The sequence below is a fragment of the Sinohyriopsis cumingii genome, chromosome 6 (genome assembly GCF_028554795.1).
Source record: "Sinohyriopsis cumingii isolate HCF-2022 chromosome 6, ASM2855479v2, whole genome shotgun sequence".
NCBI lineage: Eukaryota > Metazoa > Mollusca > Bivalvia > Unionida > Unionidae > Sinohyriopsis > Sinohyriopsis cumingii.
In genome coordinates this window covers 165,829,521-165,850,394 of record NC_142966.1, presented here as the reverse complement: position 1 = coordinate 165,850,394, position 20,874 = coordinate 165,829,521, and the positions used below count along the sequence as shown (strand labels likewise).

Genomic DNA, 20,874 nt, shown 5'->3' with positions numbered 1-20,874 from the left:
AGACTAATTAAATTATGTTTGGTGTTTTTATGTGTTGTTTTCCCCAAACAAGGAACTACTTCCTTTCTCCAATGTATGTTTGTATGTAAGGGTATAGTAAGTAGTGTGACTGGAAACACTTCCTACCCTTTTTTGTGTGCCAGTGTGTGTTTGTATGTTTGATAAATGTACGTCTTTGTATTGGTCTTTTTCGAAAATCTAAAGAATTAAGTGTGTTTATGTATGTAGTATAACGTTTGGAGCTTCAGGTGACCTGGAGCATGCTCTTCTCTTCCTGGACGAACTGGCCATGGAAGCCCCAAAGGAGCGAAGCAGCTCTATAAACTGAGAACAAAGAGGAGGTAAATAAAAAAAAGGGTGGTTACTCTACCCTGCTGTACAGTTTCACTGTCAATTAATTGAACAAATCCTTCCAGGCGAGTATTGAATAAACACCACGTTATAGAGATATTGACTCCTAAATGGCATTGATAGTGGGAAGTATGATTGATTCATTCTTCATTTCGGAAAGAAAAATCAAGCGAATGCGTTGCTATTTTTCCTCCTAGAGTTTCATCATTTGTATAACCTTCGTCGAGGAAGTAATTAAACCGGTTCCTGTCAGTCACGTGTCCTTGGCTCTGATAAAATAAAATGCATCGACTTGCATATGGGGCGTGTAACTGCTTACTGCCCGAGAGGATATGATCGGAATCACAGCTTGGGAATTGTAAGTATCCATCAAATATTCATTCTCACGATCACGAAGTCAGTAATATGAGTCCTTCACCTGATATTCCGCAATTTCCGTATCAACTTTAAAGGTAACATTTCATTTTGTGCTCTTTTGACTATTACAACGTTAAGTCGTGTTATCATAATCAGTTATGATCAATACAGAATTATGGTTTAATCTTTTCTATTTTGTTTTCTGAGGTAAAATAAATGACTTTATTTAATATCTGTTTCGATAATTGTTGCATTTCTAGTAATAAGTGATATGCATATGACGGGGCTACACTTATTTTGTACCCTTGGGTAGCAACAGGGGAGGCCGCTAGAGGGCACTGGCGATCAAGATTAACGTTTTCGCAAAATGTCAACCTCATTACACCCGGTACTTTCTCCGCTTTAATATGTAAAAAGCCGACATTATTACATGCGAATATATTCATGGTTGATTGAAAGGTCAAATGTCTATATTGAGCGTATATGACACTGGGCCATTTCAACAACTTATTCAGCGGAAGAAAACGAAAACCGAATTTTTCAAAACGCTGAAAAACTAAATAAACAAACATAAACGCTCACCTACGCCTACTTTTTAAATACTTTGGAGTTCTTGTTAAGAGAATAATGCTAAAATGTGAGCGAATATTTGCGGAAAACCCACGAATTAGGTCATTTTCAAAGGTCACCCATGCCAGCAAGAACGGTAACTCATCCTGGCACATGGGTACGTACAAAATGTAAACAATGACATCAATACGACATAATTTTGGTTCAAAAACACACGAAAACTTGATTGTATGAAAAGGCAGACGTTTATAGCAAGGAATCGGATTATACAGACGTACTGTCATTCATTATATCAAACGTATTACAAAATATTTGTACGACTTTTGTTGTGTAATATATTTTCGAAGTTAGAGACTCGACGGGAGTATCACTCACCGACTCGGTGATACTAGACGTATTGATAATATGTATGTGTTTGTGATCACTGAGATATTATCAATGTCAGGTCATCTGTTCTACGTACGATTCTTATCTAGAGACACTGGTATTAAAATTAAAATGTTCATGTTTAGTAGGGACGGAAAAGAGGTCTGACTAGGAAAAGAGGTAAAAGTTCAACTATTTTTCAGAATTTTGAAGAATGAAAACAAATTCATTTAAAATTGTCATGCCATTTTTTGTGAATATCAATATGAATATTGTCATCATAAGCCAAGGAATAGAGAATTGATCTGTAGTATTTCTCCATTTAAACAAATATATAATCATAAATATTTATTGAGAACCAACTCAGTGCCAGTTTCTTCTCTATCTCTGATACCAGAATTGTCTTTACTTCATGAACTATGTAATATTGCTCAAAACAGTGGTCAGAATTATTATGAAAATATCGCAAAGCTAGGACATCCAAAATTTAATGTTGCACCATTCTAAGCTGACACTATAGAAACCATGACTAACTGTAATGAAAACTTAGTGGAAAACCTTTTGTCATTGATTTTATTTTATAGATATGAAAACTGACCAAATATATCTTATGTTAACTAAATTCTAAAATAGCAATTGTTATTTACTAAATTGTGATTTCAGATAAATGTATACATGTACAAGAACACTGTAATGAATATGCACTATTGGTTTTAAGAGTAACATACAATTTCAGCTTGGTATGACTCATGATTATGATATTTCATGCAAAAATGTTAGGGGGCATGTGATAAAAAGGCACAGAAAGTCTTCAGAAGTACCTGGAACATAGAAAAAGTAAATTTATTCTTGAAGCTGAATGTTCACAACACATTTATATATAACCATATGTAAAAAATATGCAACTTTCAGCATGAAGTAACATAAGGTCAAGAATTTTCAAAAAGCGACCAAAGACCACTATTAGAATTGGTGGATTTACATGTGTTTGAATGCTTCCTGTGAATTTATTTGAAAAGATATCATAAAGACGGGTCATTTTTGAAATCTGCACACTCAAATTAAGCAGAAAATATTCCATTTTAAAAGCAACATATAATTTCAACTTGTGTATGACTCAAAAATATAGTATTTCGTTCAAAAATGTTTGTGGGGGGGTGATAAAAAGGCACAGGGGGGCTCCTGAATTACGTGGAACACATAAAAAGTAAATTTTATCTTCTAGCTGAATGTTCACAAAACATTTCTATATAAAATAAATGTAAGAAATATGCAAATTTCAGCTTGAAATAACATGAGGTCAAGAATTTTCAAAAATTGCTGAAGACCAATATTACAAATGATGGAGGGGCCCCGAGTGGCCGAGTGGTCTAAAGCGCTCTTCGTTACGGATCACAGCCATCTCACCTCTATCTGCGGCGGTTCGAGTCTAAGATTCAGCCAATGTGGGCATGTGAGAAAGCCTGCCAGTAGCTTCTCGTGGGTCGGTGGTTCTTTCCGGGGTTTTCCGGGTTCTTCCTCCACCATTAATACTGGCCGCCATGTATAGCCTATCGTGCTGAAAAATGGCGTTAAACCCCACAACAACAACAAATGATGGATGGTACATGTGTTTGAATGCTTCCTGTGAATTTATTTGAAAAGATATCATAAAGATGGGTTCATTTTTGAAATCTGCACACTCAAATTAAGCAGAAAACATTCCATTTTTATATATTCTATAATTATGAAAAAATCATCCCCTGTTGCTACCTTGAGCAGAGTCCAGAACTGCATTCAGGAAGAAAAGGTTATGACCCGTTAGGTCAGAAAGTCTAACACAAACAACTTGTTCTGTTTAAAAGTGACCGCTCCGGTGGCCTAGTGGTTAGAGCGTCCGCCTTGGATGTGGGAGATCATGGGTTCGATCCCTGGCTGAGTCATGCCAAAGACTTAGAAAAATGGTACTAACAGCTCCCTCGCTTGGCGCTCAGCATTAAGAGGTTAGTGTCAGGACTGGTTGGTCTGGTGTCAGGAAAATGTGGCTGAGTGGGACATAATGCTACATGGCTGCGACATGATGCCCCAGTTCTAGGCATCACTATAAACTGCCACACTGCAGACATCATAGCGATATGACTGAAAAATTGTTAAAGCTACGTTAAAAATCCAAATCACACACACACTGTTTAGGTGTTGTTGACATGGTGAATGTAAAGACAGACCATATAACATGAGAGGAGGAGGTTGTGGCATTTTCTTTCCAACTAGGTTAAATATGACAACTTAAATGGGCTATTTCTGTCTTTATTCTCAAATTGGAGCAAGCATAATTTCTTCAAGCTATTTTGAAAGTCAGAATTATTCTTCTTAATTGCAGCCCCTTTTTTGTGGAAAAATGGTTGATCCCTAGGTATTGGCAAACAATGTTAACGTGTCCTTTTTATATAACGTATACCAGTTTATCTCCATATGGATAGGGATGTATTTTGGTTCCTGTGAATACCCCATGATTCAGTAGGTTTAAATATACATTGCAGCTTATTAACATAATTAATGGCCTGAATAAGTTTTATACTGTATTAAACACACAACATTAAACATAATATTTTACTTTTCACAAACCCTAATTTAATGTAGACTTATAAACATTCGAGCTGTTGGATATGGCAGACAAAATTCGATACCATTACATACTACTAGTTCACTATGTGTAAACTGAACTGCTGGTTTGCAGAAGAGAAATCAGTGAATCCTTTTCAAAGAAGAGCGATAGAATGAACAAGGAGGAACTGTACATACTTGTTTGACATATATGAGTGTATTCAATTTAAAATGATCATCCATTCAATTCATACCATCCGATGTTTATTTGCATTTTTCATTTCCTGATTAATGTGTGGTTTGCCCATGGATGTCTATTACATCGTAAAGGATATGTATTTACTTCTCCAGGTGATATTTCATTTAAATTAATTAGTTTATACGCTGTATATTTACATCATTTGCCCATATGTATTTTGCAATCAATCAAGAGGGAAGGTGCGTCCAAATCCAGATCCATACAAACTATTTCAGTCACAAACTCTCCGTGTTCCTCATATTTTTGTGACTTTCTCAATTTTCAGGTCAGCGAGTCTGTTTTGTTTTCCTTTCTTTTTTTCAACACTAGTTGATATTAGTTTCTTTTTTTTTACAATACTGAAGCAAACAAAACTGATATTTTTAACTGTAGTCCCTTGCCATGGCTACTTTTAAATCAAACAGCTACTGACGGGTACTTTGCGGAATTAATGTACTATGATTAATGTATTTCTTTACATGCAACTATATATTGAGGTATTTTAGTCTTGTAATATAGACCAGGCTTGCGCATTTGTTTTGATGATGCATGACACAATCGTTTGAGTTGTTCTTTTTAGAATTGGATCAATTATAGTATTAGGATGTATTTATTTTCAGACCATTTTTTATTATTTGTATGTTTCGGTCGATTTTAAAGGTCTTTGCTTAAACTTGGGATATTAATGTCCAATAAAATAACTAAGTAACCTGTTCGGCTGCAGAATCCACTGTTATCTTGAGTACAGCAGATAAACGAGACATACAGTCTATGCATTGCTATCGGTAGACGAGATAACCTGCGTTACCTGTTACAGGCTATTGTGAAGTGTACGTTATACAGTTTATGGTCTACCTTCCGTTTAATTGGATAATTGCTTGCGTTTTTGTGCAGTGAGGATCAGTTTGTCAGACAATTCCTAAAATATCAATGAAGACCATTCATTCATTCATTCATTTTGTTGTATATTTATTCATTATATAAAGTTCTACAACATTACATGAAAATCAAAGGATAACTCAAATTCATTTTAAACAAATTAAAAGCAAATGATTTATTTTTGGACATAATAAATATTACTTAATGTTATTGGATATACTTCATTTTTGTGCATGTAATTAAATAAGCCATAAAGAGGTATCTGAAAAATGATAACAAACTAATTAGTGAACTATATAATTAGTTAATAAACATATAAACAACCTTATATTCAGTCTGTATTTTATATCCAGTGAAAAAGGCTGTCATCGTATCTATAATCAATGTAAAAGATTAAAATGATAAGAAACATTAGATTTCAAAAAGTTGAAGACTCCGCTGTTGTTCAATTTTTGCTGGTTAAGATTGACGGAGACTAAATACTAGGTGGCAGAGGACTGCAGCAGTATGTGGTGAAATCTATTTAAGGTGTGAATATTATTGTTATTATTGACTGGGTGCTGGATTTTGCTTTTCTAAAAGTATTGTTGCCAGAAATGGAGATGAGTGGCCGCATTTTGTTGATATAATGATGATAAATACGTTTTCAGAGTCATTTGCATACAAGACTGGAGACCTTAGTACTCTCAGAAGGTCTCTTCCATATGCGTCTATTAGACATACGTGTAGATCCTATTTGAAGTGAATCTTACATTACAATTGCCTTTCGATTAAAGCATTTGCCGAATTTCCCATTGATGTCGATCGTTGGGTGGTGGCCAATAGCCTCGTTTAACTTTGTGCCTAATGTAATATCCACTCATAATCAGTCTTCTTGTACTTTGGAACAGAGCATAATTTAAAAACGGTTCAATAACTTTGCGTTTGCGTTTCACTTGCATTTTGATCAGTTCTCGGTAAATGCGTTCTCTCAACTCCACAGGCAAAGCACGAATGTTCTCTAGCAAAGTATCCATGAATAGGTCATACTAAATCCTCTTTGGTCTGACACAAGAAATGTACTCTTTGCACAAACATGGTTTTACTTCAGTGTCGAATTTAAATCGTTTAGTCACTAATCTACACATTACAATTCGTTCAGAAGTTTCCTCTTTCACTAAGTTGACATTGTGTTCAAGATGTTGGTAATTCGTTAACTCTTCCTCTGGAATTCGATGCAGTAAGTTTACAATGATGTAGTAGATAGAATCGTCCATAACAAACCAATCCTTTTTAAAACCAGGGGATCGTTGATCAATGTCTGTCCAATGGAACACTTTCAATTGAATCAGTCCTTGTATAGCCTTCAGGTACCAGTGGTTCAAACACCGGTGACGTAACGGATGCAATTGTTCTTTACATTTCACTTGTATTTTCACCAGCTCTCGGTAAATGCGTTCTCTCAACTCCACAGGCAAAGCACGAATGTTCTCTTGTAAAGTATCCATGAACAGATTATGGTAAGTTACTTCAATGTCTCGGTCCCACTAAGGGTAAGTAATGACAATTCGGTGACCATCGAGCATGTTCTACATAGGCCGAATCTTGCGGTTCCCAGTGGTGAAGTGACACACCGCAACTGAAGCACTTGACTTTATCTCCTTTGCCCAAGTAGAAAAATCCGGCTCTGGCTTTGAACGATTGAAGACGATTTTCAAAGTCGCAGTATTCCAACAAACGCACAGGAAACGAATATTCGTCTTTCACAGGTTCGTTTCGATGAGGGTTGGGTGACATGAACAGGAGTTTGCTCAGGGCTGGATGACATCCGTAAGGGGGTAGACGTGAAGGTGAACATTCCCCTTTAAAACGAAACCCAGTAAAATGTCCAAGAGGACGAGCGGCATCACTTTCACATCCCTCAGGTTTGACACGCACAGCATCACTTTCCATGATAGGGGTAGTGACACTAAAGTTCCCATGATGCTTTACGGCATCGCTCAGGTCACAACGTACAGCATCGTACCCATCGCAAGGCTCACAATCGCATTCCACTTCTGAAGCCTCACACTTGAATTGTGCCTTTCTAAACAACTTGTTCTGTGTTTCTCTGAAAGTATTCATCTTGTCCGCTCGGTCTTGGTAGTCCCAATGAACTATTGATCTTGACCATAGCCCCTTTTTATACTAGTCGCAATGCAGTCTCAAGCTTGTACATCTTTCCTTTTTTATGTTTTTTATGTCTTGTTCTGGAAGGTACCATCTCTAAGGTACCGTCAACATTGTACCGTAGTGTGATGGGTGGAAAGGCCATAGAAAGGTAAGGGCAGTGCGGAGACCATCGAGTATGTTCCAGAATAGCTGAATCTTTATAGATACATAGATCCATTCGTAACTTCAGTCTGCAAGCGAAACACTGTACCTCGTATCCCAATCCTGACTCGGGTCCCAAGTAGACAAATCCTGTTCTAGCTAAAACATGCGAAGAAGGTAATCCTTCCCTATCCGTAGGCCATTTCTGAAACATGTCCAATCGACGGGCACAATCACAATAGTCAGGTAAGAAGACTGGAAAATGGTAGGGTTTGAACTTGGAGTTCTCATCGGGTTTCTCACTCGATTCTTGCTGTGGCGAAGTCATCCTTCTAGCAGGTGACTATCCTCTTACAACCAATGTTTTATACCAACGTGTCCATACGGTAAGGTGAAATGATTGGGAAGTCGAACTCGCTTCTGGTACACGATTTGATAGACTTTTTCCAAGGGCCGACTGACGATGTGGTGAGTGGGTAAATGTACAATCTTGTTCGGTTGATAGGTGGTCACTTTAAAGTGTTCATCCTCTCTCGATTGTAAGGCTTCTTTCAATACCCCAAAGTTCACCACACAACTGGTACGATAATTCAGAGTCAGTCCTTTCACTTTGCACGTCGTGTGCACTTCTCCTTGTTTGTCCCGGTATTCGTAGCCGTAAGTTTTGGGACTGCCACTGACGAAACTTAGGATCTTGTCGTCGGGATGCTCGTCTGTCCAGGCTCCTAAACGGTCTCCTTCGATGTTAGGGTGCTGTTGACTCGGGTGATGGATGTAAATGCAACTGTCCGTGTCAAAGTACAGGACGCGTTCTCCTAACAGTTCTAAAGCTTCGTACAATTTTAAGCGAGCATGGGCTGTCACGTAAGCCGCAATGATGACATTTCCAAAAGGGTCGTCTTGTACAAAGTCCAGATCTTCTTCGTAATTGACCAAGATTAAATCCTCACGAACGACGTCCATGTGTTTCATGTATATGGTTTTGTCGTGAATCATCTGGAAGTAGCGGGAAGGTTCTGTCAAATATTCCGTCTTGGGTAAACACGGTCGTTGTGCCATTTTACCCCACAAGCAATTTAACATCACTTTGGCAAATGATCACCTGCCTTCGTTTTTCTCGATGTGGTCTAAAGAGATGCCTTCTTGTTCATAGTATTTCTCTTTGAATTCTATTTGGTCTTCGGGAGTGTGACACCAGGACGGATAGCCGCTGGCTTCTTGCTTCAGTTTCAAAAAGGCATCCACGTAGTCAGCGAAAATGCCTTTCTGACTGGGGTCACCCTTGTGGTATTGTTGTGTCTTGGGAAAGTGGCAAATTTCGTACACTTCTAACAGTCGGTATCCCATGTCCAGAGCTTTGAACAATTCTACGCTGACCCAAGTTCCCGTCAAGGCCCGTTCTTCCTGGCTGTGATGGCAAGGCTGGTCTTGGTTGCACGTTTCGGCACAAGTACGGCACAAGGGAAACATCAGTTTGCCTTGACAGTGGTGAGGTAAGATGGGATGGTATAGGTTCGTGGGAGGCAAAACTTTGCACTTGATCAAGCCTTCGTATTGTCGAATGTTTTTCAGGTCGATGTGTTCCGTCAGCAATTGCGGGTGCCCTACAGGAAAGCGACAATATTTGCACACGTAGGGATACAGCGAACACACGTCCAAGTATTTGATTTCTTCTCCTTTCTCTTCATCGGCTTGGTACAACAAACAGGTGGCATTGGTCCTTCCTCCGTACAAACTATCCCTCGGGTTCAGCGGGTCCATGAACTGGTAGCTTTCCACGAGGCGTTTAAACTCGGGATCGGTTTTCATACGGTGATCGTACTCGTGTTCCCACATTTCCACCACTTGGTATCCTTCCTGTTCCAACTTTAAGCGCCGCTGACAAGTGTCCTGGTACAAGTCTTCCATGGTTCGTTGTAAAAACTGATTTTTAGTGCTACAGTCAGGGTAACAGACGGGACATCCGTGAAATAAGCAACCGTTAAACTCGTACACGATCTTGGGGTTTTCTAAGTCCCAGCCATCAACCGAATATGTTCCGATGGTCTTTTCACCCCCTCCATTGCGGGCATGCTGAATCCATTTGTCTTCCTTGTCGCACAAGTAATGTAACCAACGTAGGGCTTTGACCGAGTATTGACGTTTGACAAAGTGGGTCGTTTGAGGGCTGATGACAGCCAAGGTGTTTTCAGGCATGAATCGTTGTCGATACACTAAGGAACACGCTTTGGCAATGGTGCAAGCTTCTTTCAAAGGATCGACCCCTCCGTGTTCCATGAACAGTTCTCGAAATTTTCCACAGCAACGCCGTAAAATGTCCATGTCGGAACGACAATACTTTAGCATTTCTTCCTGAAAGTCGAAAGGGTCCGAGGCGTGAGCATGGTACCAAGCGTAGAAAGCTTCTCGTTCGGTACGCATGTTGTCGGGGTCGTAATAGTGAGCCTCGGGCAAATGGGGTAGAACGGCGTGTTGATTGGCTTCCGTATTGAAAAAGTGTGGAAAGTACCCTTTAGCCATTTCTGTCATTCCAAACGTTTTAGGCATTCGACTCAAAGGCATGGCCAAATAGCTCATCGAATCTTTAAACTGTACTTGTCCCACTTGCATGAAAATGATTTTGGCTCCGTTCAAAGTCACTTTAAGACGCTCGGTGCCTTGTTCCGTATAGTATCTCAAAAGAAACTTTCCATCATATCCGGAGAAATTGTGAGCCATCACCGTGGCATGACGATGACAATCTCCGTAATGTTCGATGTCCTCTTTGCTCCACGTCTTGTCGATGGGGTCTAAGACCCATTGGGCCAAATCGTCCAGCGTCTTTGGTCCTCGAAAGATTTTTTCACGCCCTCCAGGAATTTTGCTGCAGTGAGGGCAATTGCTGAAGATAGGTTCTTGAATGCACTTCTCGCACGCTCGATGAGCCACGCAGAAATTAGGAATGTGAATGCCAGTCTCTTGCATGCATTCGAAATCGAAAAAGATGAAATTGCCTTTCTTCTTGTGACCGTCCTCTTTCTCTGGTGGGGGTTGGTATTTTTGCACGTAGCATTGGTGTTCCAAGTCCACGATGTAGTGACAAATGTGACATTTTTTCTTTCCTTGACATACGTGTGCCTTGGCATTATTGGTAAGTATGCCTTGTCCACAGGTAGGGCACAATCTCAGCAGTTGACAAGCACATTTCTTCTGTGAACCTTGTGTTTTCAGATGTTGTTGGTAACAGGTAGGGCTGACAAACGTGCGCAGACAAGTTGAACAAGGCACTGGTCCTTCGCTCAGACAGGGTGGTGAGGCCAAACATCCTGGGCATTTCATGCCACAATGCTTGTGTTGCTCTCGATTGTTATAACCATATTCACATTTCTCACAGTAATATCTGTATCCCAGGAATCCGGTGATGGTGGTAATGGTATCGAAATGGTCATCGTGATAATAAACATGAATGTATTTTCCGTCCTTAAAATCTTGGCCTCGAAACAACAGAGGCCCGTGCATTTCTTGAGGGTGCACTTTCAAGGTGTATCGTGGAGCTAGGACATCTTGCAATTTTTGCATTTCAGGAATGCCACATGGTGTGTCTTTGGACAGGCCAGCTTGTTGCAACAGGAGTTCTGCTTCGTTTCGTTGTTTGGCTCGATAGGAACGTTGAATAGTGTTCCAGGTTCTTTTCCATTCTACCGTGTCGTTCTTGTTGTCATAGGTTCGTCCCACCACGATGGCACGGGCTAAACACATCTGGTCATGAGTGTTGTTAATTCGGACGAGACTCTTTTTGGTGTTGCGAAGGTCGTCCACCAATAACATCTTTTTGCGTCCAGTCTCTTGAGGAGGAGAGACGTGGGTCATGTCCAGTGTGGCTTTTCCATCGGTGATGTCAAACTGGTCATTAGATTGTTGTACGTGTTGAATCTTGTCCATGACTTTGGAAGCGGTCAATTCTGCAGGGGTGCTAAACTCGATCCAAACAGGGGATTTCAAACCGTCGTGTTGTATGGAAAGTCTCAAGCGATCGTCTTCTTTGGGTTGACATTGTCGCTTGAGTGCAGTGAGCAAAGAATCCCACACCCCAGTGATAAACACTTCTGCTTTCTCTAACGGCACTTCAGCCTTGAAATCTTTAAACTTCACCGTGTATTTGTAAGCCGTGGTTCTAAATTTTCTAGAGGAGCGCTTTTCCGTCTCTCGAATGGAATAGTATTTTTCAGGGTTAACTAAGGGTGGCGAACTTGGTTTAGAGGTTTCAAATTCTGGTTCACTCATGTCCTGTTCAAAATCACTGGCATGAATTTGTGCCAAGACTTCAGCTCTGGTACGAGGCGATAGATCACGTTTCTGCCTCTTACTTTCTTCTTCTTTCTTCTCAAATGAATAGGATCATTTCATCTTGAGTGAAAAACGTCAAATGACTCAAGTTTAAACACCATAGACTAATTTATAGTCATGGCAGACCAGCGTATATGAAAGGGTGTGTGTCTTGTCCTTTTCACTATTCATTTCACTCTCAAGCCGAGCACAACGATGGAAGAGACTAACCAAATCGAACGTTTCGTCAGAGCTTTGCGAGGGGTCATTAGAAAATTCTCTTCAGACCAGCCCACGGACTACTCTCCTTCCTTTCGAGATAAAAGTCGAGATACTTGCTATATCTGTCAGAAGAAAGGGCATTGGTCTTCAGAGTGTCCAGACCGTCAAAAAAGAACAAAAACAGGGGCTAAAAAAGACAAAAGTCAAGATACCTGTTATTATTGTAAAGAAAAAGGACATTGGTCTCCAGATTGCCCAAAAAAGAAACGAGGAGTCAGAAGAAAAGAGGAATTCTTCAGAAGAAGAGAGGGATTCTTCAGAGGAAGAGAGGGATTCTTCAGAGGAAGAAGAGGAAGAAAGAAGACAATTCTATTTACAAGAGGCAAAGAAACAGGAGAAGAAAAGAAGAAGGGAAGAAAATGAGGAAAAGAAGGTGAAGAAATTCAAAAAACAGAGAGACTAAAAAGGAGAAAGAAGAAGTCAATGAACTTTATATTAAAGTGTTGTGTTGTGAATTGTGAATTGGATTGTAAAAATGGATAAAAGAATAAATTAATGATATAAGGTAAGTGTCTTTGAGTTTTGATTTTAAAATAAGAAGCTACACTCACACACTCATACAAAGACACGTACTATAGGGGTGAAATGGGCTGTTTGTTTTTTTTGTTTTTTTTTGAGTTATTGGCAAATTGAAATTGTATTTCTTTTCGAGAAATGTGGGTGGCCCTGAAAAGGGCCTTTTTATTTTGGTGTAGGGGTGAGTTTAAGCAATCAACTTTAACTGTCTTAAGCCTTTGCCACGGCCAAGGCCTACTTCTGGACTGCATAACGTTGATGATGATGATGATTGGGTTGAAATCACTAAGGGTGGTATGGTAGGCTTAGTCACAGGGTTGACGTGTTTAGTTTGATACATTTGTTTCAGACTTCTTAACTCCGCTAAAATGTCCAACAGTACCGTGACTGTTTGATTTTCACCCTCTTGTTTCTTTGCTGCTACTTCTTCTTGCTGTTGTTTTTTTCTTACCTCTTCTTCTTGCTGCTGTTGCTGTAGGAGAAAAGCTTGTTCCGCTTCCTTTTGTCGTTGTATAAATTTCTCCAATTCTTCTTTCTGTCTCTGTCTAAAATTCTCCACTTGCGGTAATGAAGAAGGTAACGAAGGTTCCGGAACAAATTCTTGCGAGGAAAGAAAATCCACAAAATCCCAATTCACCTCTTCTGAAAGTAAGTCTGGGTTCCCTTGGGCAGTCTCCCCTGTTGGTGCACCCCAATGGATCGTTTTCTGAATTTCCGTCATGTTGAATCACTGTCGCATAGATTGACTGCACACAAGCGCTAGCGAATCTATATAGACCAACTGACGTCACAGACTGCTCTCTTCGGATTGGATGCGGGCTGACTGAATTTTGTAACGCGTGTTTGGATTGGTGAATGAACTCAATCCGTTTCAATCCTACCTCTACCTATAAATAAGCCCAGCTCACTGCATTGATTCACCTGTTCTCGTCACTTCAAGATGTGGACCACAGTCGAATCATCTACCCTTGTGTCTTCCATGATGTTCAGGACGGACATGCTCATGTATGTCCGATCCAAGTGGACCGTTGTCCACAGGACAAACACCAGTCTGTGGATACGTAGGATCTACGTAGAAAGACAAGGATGCCTCAAAAGAGTGCTGATTTATGGGCCAACAGTGAGACGCAGCCTAAGGACAAGAAGAAGACCAATGCAGTGCCCTTTATGTTAATGGATACATTAACATAAACCCAAAGGCCCTTTTCAGGGCCACGCATATTTCTCGAAAAGAGAATGACTTTTCAATTGCCTACCCCATTTTTTAAATTTAAAAAAAAAAAAAAAAATCCCATGTTCAATTCCCCTTGTCCCTAGACAAGCCCAAACTCTATTCCCCCATGTTAAATTCCCCTTGTATGTAAAGTGACCCACGATTTATTCCCATGTTAATTCCCATTGTACGTAAAGTGGCCCACGATTTTTCGCCATGTTAAATTTCCATTGTACGTAAAGTGGCCCAGGGGTCTCTGTAATGCTAATTTCCATTGTACGTAAGGTGGCCCACCTTACTACTTTTGATAATTGTTTATCAGTGCAACGATTATTGCATTGTATCATCAACATTTATTGTAGTAAGATCTCAGATAACACGACTGTAGGATATAAACTTTTAGAGACATGGAACATTATTTCGATTTCTTCATTGATCTGTTGACGACTCCCAAAGAAGATGTGCAGTCCTATTAAGTTTCAATATGCCCGATAAGCCTAATACATGTAGTTAAATACTTACAATCAAGCACAAAATGTGATGTACACTTACATAAATTCTGTAATTTTTATCTTGTCCCCACATATATTATGGTAAATACAGTCTTTACAAATCTTTCATTCAAGTATAGAGGAACTTTAATTTACTAAAATGTAATATCCATTATATTGATTTATTGAAACCATATAGCTTTTAAGATACTGTTATATATCAGAACACATTTTTTCCCCTTACGTCTAAATATAATTGTGATAGTAAGAAAGAATATCCAGTAAAAATTGATTAATACTTTGTGATAAATTGATGCTGTTATGACTATATGGTCAAAAACTAAGTAACTGGAAGAAGCAAAAAACAACAAGTTTTGTAAAACTTAACAAACAATTTAATTGTCAAAGTTATAAGTGGAGAATGTGAGAGGAACTTACTGTGTTAAGAAGTTAATCCAAACTGATCCCTACAAAAGCCTATGAAAGTCTTAAATTAATGAAAAGTCCTTGTAAATTTCAAAACTGGAAATTTACTGGTCCTACAAGAACTGACGTAGTCAAGATGGCATTGTCCAGAATCACATCGAATAAATAAAATCACAGTTCCAGAATAATACTATAGTCCAAATAATGAGCATTTTCTATTTCCACTGAACTGTCCAAACGAATGTTTTTCATCTCGAATAATATCTAAATACATCATAAAACAAGTCTGAAGACTTACAACAGGAACACATGAAGTAAGAATGTCTCCAATATTAGAATGACACTGATTGCTCAGTTCTCTCTATGTTTACATCGTCTACTTGGACTGTATTTGTCGATAGATCCCACGAGACGGATCTTACTACTCATTTTGTGCTGAAGCTCCCTATTCATGTAACCTAGCCCAACCAATGGGAAGTTACTGTATTCTTCCAGAAACATCTAAACCTCATCAGCCAACTAGAAATTAAAGCAAAGGCGCCATTAAGTTTTGTCATTAAGATTGCTATTAATAATTGTCAACACATACCTAAGCATATATTTATAGATTGTATGTAAGTAATACTATCGTAACAGATTCAATTTAATTAAAGACATTCTGCACAATTTACAGCCATGAATAAAACAATGGTTATAATTAATTTTGACCAATCAAGTAAATACCTGGCTACTTTTCTGTAACATAGACATTCACTGAGCAGAATAAAACAAAATTATTTATTCATTTCAGATAAACTTTCAGGCAAAATACATCACATTCATTTTGAAGAGCACACTTCATTACCTCTTCCTATCTGACAGAGAAGTCTTTTGTTCAGCTGCGAAATATTTAATACTAGATATTTCCTGCATATTCTTTCATAGTTGCGTATATCTGATTATATGGCCATACATGCTGAAAAGTCTATTCCACTCTTATTTTACGAAAATTTTGACAACAATTTACTTTATACAGTTTTATCGAAAGATAAGCATACACCTCTTTTTTATTAAAAAAGTAGATTTTCTTTTAATCCTAAACACCTTGTTCCAATTAGGGCTCAGACAAGTTCATTACCACGAATATAAATACAGGAATGAGTGACACAGAACTTTGAGATAACCCGAATTGAAAAGGTATTAAAGCTGCAGCTATTAATCTATCCATCCAGGCATTCATTTTATCTAAGTAGATCAATGTGATGTTGTACGAATTAATATGATAGCTTTTTCCCGCTCCATAAGGTTTTTCCTTATTGTTATCTAGGTGATGATCGACCACGGTGTTATTACCCGGGTCGAGTGATTAATAACGTAAAATATGAAATTAAGGGATGGAATGCACAGAATTGAGAAGAGATATCACACATAATAACACGATCTCCCCCGTACGTAAAATACAAAAATTTAATCAATTATATAAGCAAAACGACATGTGAATAATGTGAATAAAATTATGCGAAATTCTGATTGCCATTCTGTTATCGATAGAACAAATTTAATCATATGATCGGGTGACAGGTCGAACTCAGACTACCAACAACGCCAGCACCACCCATTGCTTACGGTCCTGTTCATATCACTGTTGGTGATCGGTCGGTGCTTTCGTATCCCTCTCTCTCTCTCTCTCTTTCTCTCTCTCTCTCCTAGCCTCTTCAGGTCATCAAATCTTCGTTGGGGACTCCACTCTCTACCCACTCAACAGTCAGGTGTCGAACTATTTTGTTTTGTCCTTGAAATAAAAATATTATACCAAATATACATACATTCAGGATTTTCCTTCATCTGTGATTAACAAATATTCCCTATCTTTTTTGTCAGATATTGTCTATCGCATTCACCAGATCTAGCTAATATCATTGCCTAATACACAAACAACCTACTATCATATAACAATAATAATAATAATAATAATAATAATAAAGACTTTATTTAGAGAAGGTAACTCAGTTAGTTACAAAACTAATCTACCTTGAGGCCTTCTATCTCTTATGTGCAATATATACAGAATATACAACATGATGTGAAGAGTCTGGCTTGACACTAAATAATTAAGTAATTTTAAAATTCAAAGTATCAAGCCTGGAACGCATTCACAGGCATCAGTGAAAACATAAACATATATAAAACATAAAATATAATCCTGCATTGAAAAATTCAGCTATGAAAATGATGCAAAATTACAGAAAAGCAGGTGGTAATTTTTTGTACTAGAACTGTTCAATTTTCTAAAGATTTCATCCATTTAAGACATTGATTGTGAAAAGATGAAATGCTAGGAGCCTGCCTTATGTCACTGGGAATGTTGTTCCATACCAGTGAACCAGTATATTGAAAACATTTTTTAAACAATTCTTTCTTTGGCCTTGATATAATGTAATTTTTACTTCCTATGGACCTTAAATTTGGAGTGCCATCAGCATCTCTTTGGTGAAAGATATTGCTTAGATAGACAGGAATGTCTTTTCTGGATACTTTATACATCAATTTGGCCTTTCTAAGAAATATTCTTTCATGTATTGTTAAAATCGTTATATTATTCATTGCATCCTGAAAATTGTCAATACATTGATCTAGAATTAAATGGCAAGCCCTCTTTTGGAGTCTTAAAAGTGTTGTTATGTATGAATTAGAGGTATTACCCCAAATTACATTACAGTAGTCCAGATATGGCTGAATATAACTTTTATAAAAGATGACCCTTTACTGAAGAGGAATGTATGTTTTGATTTTCCTCAGTAGCCAGAGATAAAGAGTTAACCTTTTTTGAAATATGTTTAATGTGAATAGACCAAGTAAGATTGTTATCCATGAATACACCAAGAATTCTATCTTGAGAGGTCATATTGAGGCTCACTTTGTCAAACAGAACCTGGAGTTTGTCACTCTCTAGCCTTGCTCATTTTTGTTGTGTTGTAACTAGTAGGGCTTTCGTTTTTTCTGTATTTATGATCATACTGTTTTCCTTGCACCATACTTAAAGTCTGTTGAGAGCATCTTGTAAGTTATTTTCAAGTACTGTTTTGGTTTTACCAGTCTCAGACAGTGTAGTATCATCTGCATAAAGGTCAGTGGAAGAAACTGAAGTTCCAGTCTTAAGAGGTAAATCGTTGATAAATAGTATGAATAACAGAGGCCCAAGGATAGAGCCTTGTGGTACTTCACAATTAATATTTTTACTTTAAGAAAGTTGACAAATTTAAAGATACTTTTTGCACTCTATCGGTTAAGTAAGAAGTAAACCAGTTGAGGGAGTTTTCACTGCATTGATAGATTTTTAGTTTTTCAAGCAAAATTTCATGGTCTACAAGATCAAAAGCTTTACGAAAATCAACCATAATAGTGCCTACCATTTCTCCTTGATGTAATGCTTTCAGCCATTTATCAATCAAAGATACAAGTGCAGTTTCACAGGAGTGATTCTGGCGAAAGCCAGACTGATTATCATGAATAAGATCATAAGTGTTTAAATAGTTGAGAAAAGAATCATGTACATGTTTTTCTAGTAATTTGGAGAGACAAGGAAGGATAGAGATGGGTCTTTAGTTATTTACATCATCTTTTATTCCTGCTTTATGCAATGGTATAACCTTGGCAGTTTTCCATGTTTGTGGAAATTTATTAGACCTAATACTTTCATTGCAAATGAAAGCTATACTCTCTACAATTGCAGGTGCAGCTACCTTTAGTAACCTTGGTCCAATCATATCAAGGCCTGTAGCTTTACAATCATCCATTTTTGCAATATATTTCAACACAAATTCGGGACTCATTTCAGTAATTTCAAACTTTATATTGTTTGGTAGTTTTTAAGCACAAAAATTTTTGAGTTCCAGATGATGAGATGAAGTTCTAAGTTTTTGATTCTGGATTGAATGGATAGGCACTATAGGTTACAGAGCAGCGGGGAGGTGTGCTCTGATCGTGGTACTCTAAGTATGATCTGAGCAGCTGTGTTTTGACTTTTTTGAAGTTTCTGGAGCAGATATTGAGATGAACCAGATAGAATTGAATTACAGTAGTCCAGTCTTGAAAGTACTAATGAACACACAAGTGTTTTAATGGCATCAGCTGAAAGATATTTGCGAATGGACCTGATGCATCTCAATTCAAGATATGCAGCCTTGCATAGGTTCATGACAAATGTCTTGTTTCCAATAAATGGCTGTAACTTTCACCTCTTATAAACAATAGCATTTAGAAATGCTATTGCTTTTGTCTCCCTTAAAGCAGTCAGAAATAATGTGACTAACTTTCTTGCAATTAGTGCATGTTGAAAGAGATAAGGATATCTTTCAGTCTTATCAGACATTTGATTCTTATAAGTTGTGTCAGATTGAAATTTTTAAGTACTAGCTGGAGTCTGAATCAGTTTCTCACGTAGAACCTGCTAAGAGGAAAACTTTTTGACAGATGAAACTTTTTTAGTCAGTGAATAGTCAAGGAGCAGCGTTTTCCAAAGTGTTTACAAGACTATAAATCTGATTTAAAATTTGATAAAACTACAGGCATGCACACATCACAGCGATGAACAATGCTTGTTGTACATGATAGTGAAAGTAAGGTTGACGTTAATTAGCAGACAGATTTCTAACTGGTATTCATCTTCCAATTGCTGACAAATCTTTTATTTTTACATTTTGAAGATATTTCATCGCCAACTTTAGATCAGCTTTTAATTAAAATTTCGTTTTGAAAAAGTGTCATGCCGACCATTTGTTGGTTTCAACCAAGTTGCATGACTGATACTAACTGGACCAAATATATTTTGATGATGTGTCTTGTAAACATAAATTTCATGACATGTTCCCTTTAAGTTAAAATTTGCATTCATACAACATATTTTCAGGTGAATACTAATGTTTTAAATGAGTATTCATGTTTATTACAGATAAATGATGATCAGTGATGGCAACATCAAATATAGCTGAGGAGCTGACATGCCCAATATGTTTGGAGTTCTACAAAGATCCTAGGCTTCTTCCATGTCACCATTCCATTTGTAAGTCATGCCTTATAGCCCTTCATTCTAAGAAGGAAAATGATAGCGATATTTGGCTCCATTGTCCAAGTTGCAGACATCTCTTTGAGGCAAAGGATGACATGCACATAGAATCCTTGCCAAAGAATTTTACTCTCGCATCAATAGTTTGCAAATTTCGAGAGTCAGTGAAAGGAGACAAAGTTTTCCCATGTGACGTTTGTGAGGATGATGAAAAGGGAAGGGCGATAAAGAAATGTTTGCAGTGCCAAGTAAGCTACTGCAGATTGTGTCTGGAACAACTGCATCCAAAAAGAGGAGTTTTGGCCAGTCACAAGCTTGTGCATATTATGGATGCATATGGAGAGGAACACAAAGACGAGGAATTCAGCCCTGCTTTTCTGTCCTCTGTATCCGAAATCAAATCTGTTGATACTCCAAAATGTGACCAGTTAAGAAGAGAGAGATACTGTATTTCTTGTGATGAAATTTGCGCTAAGGGAGATAAAAGTTCCATAGTTGGAATCCATGAGCATCATGTCACAATAGAAATGATGTCAGCTGTTAGACAAAAAAAGGTAATACTAGTTTATGAATGATTATGTTTTATGTCTCTGTTTGTCATGGATTGATAACACCTATATATTTTGTGCAGAAATGAACACTAAAGCTTTGAAAATAGTTATCGCCTTTTGATGCCCAGCCAGTTGTTATTTCTGATCTTTCATAGTGCAGACAAACAGTAAAGCTTTGGTCTGAGAATTCATAATTTAGACCATATTTTCACATCTCATGATCTCTACTCCATATCAAATTTCCATTTACTTCACTACCAGAGTTGTGATCGTAATATTTACACTGTTATATAAATTAAAGGATGCCAGTTATATTCAAAACAAACTCAGCCCTTTTAATCGGACTCTGGATAAGAACATTGATTTAAAATAAATGAGAACCATACAATATGGGCTAAGCATTGCTGTAA

General features: G+C 37.9%; 1 protein-coding gene across 1 annotated transcript in view; it reads left to right on the top strand.

Moving 5' to 3' along the window:
- Positions 1-595: 595 nt before the first annotated feature.
- LOC149798472 (uncharacterized) overlaps positions 596-20,874 on the top strand; it is a 59,211-nt gene continuing 38,932 nt past the window's right edge. Inside the window, exons 1-2 of the mRNA XM_089963669.1 lie at positions 596-709; positions 19,800-20,467. Of these exons, the coding sequence (XP_089819795.1) occupies positions 19,817-20,467 (651 nt within the window). The 5' untranslated portion in view covers positions 596-709; positions 19,800-19,816. The remainder of the gene's footprint in view (positions 710-19,799; positions 20,468-20,874) is intronic.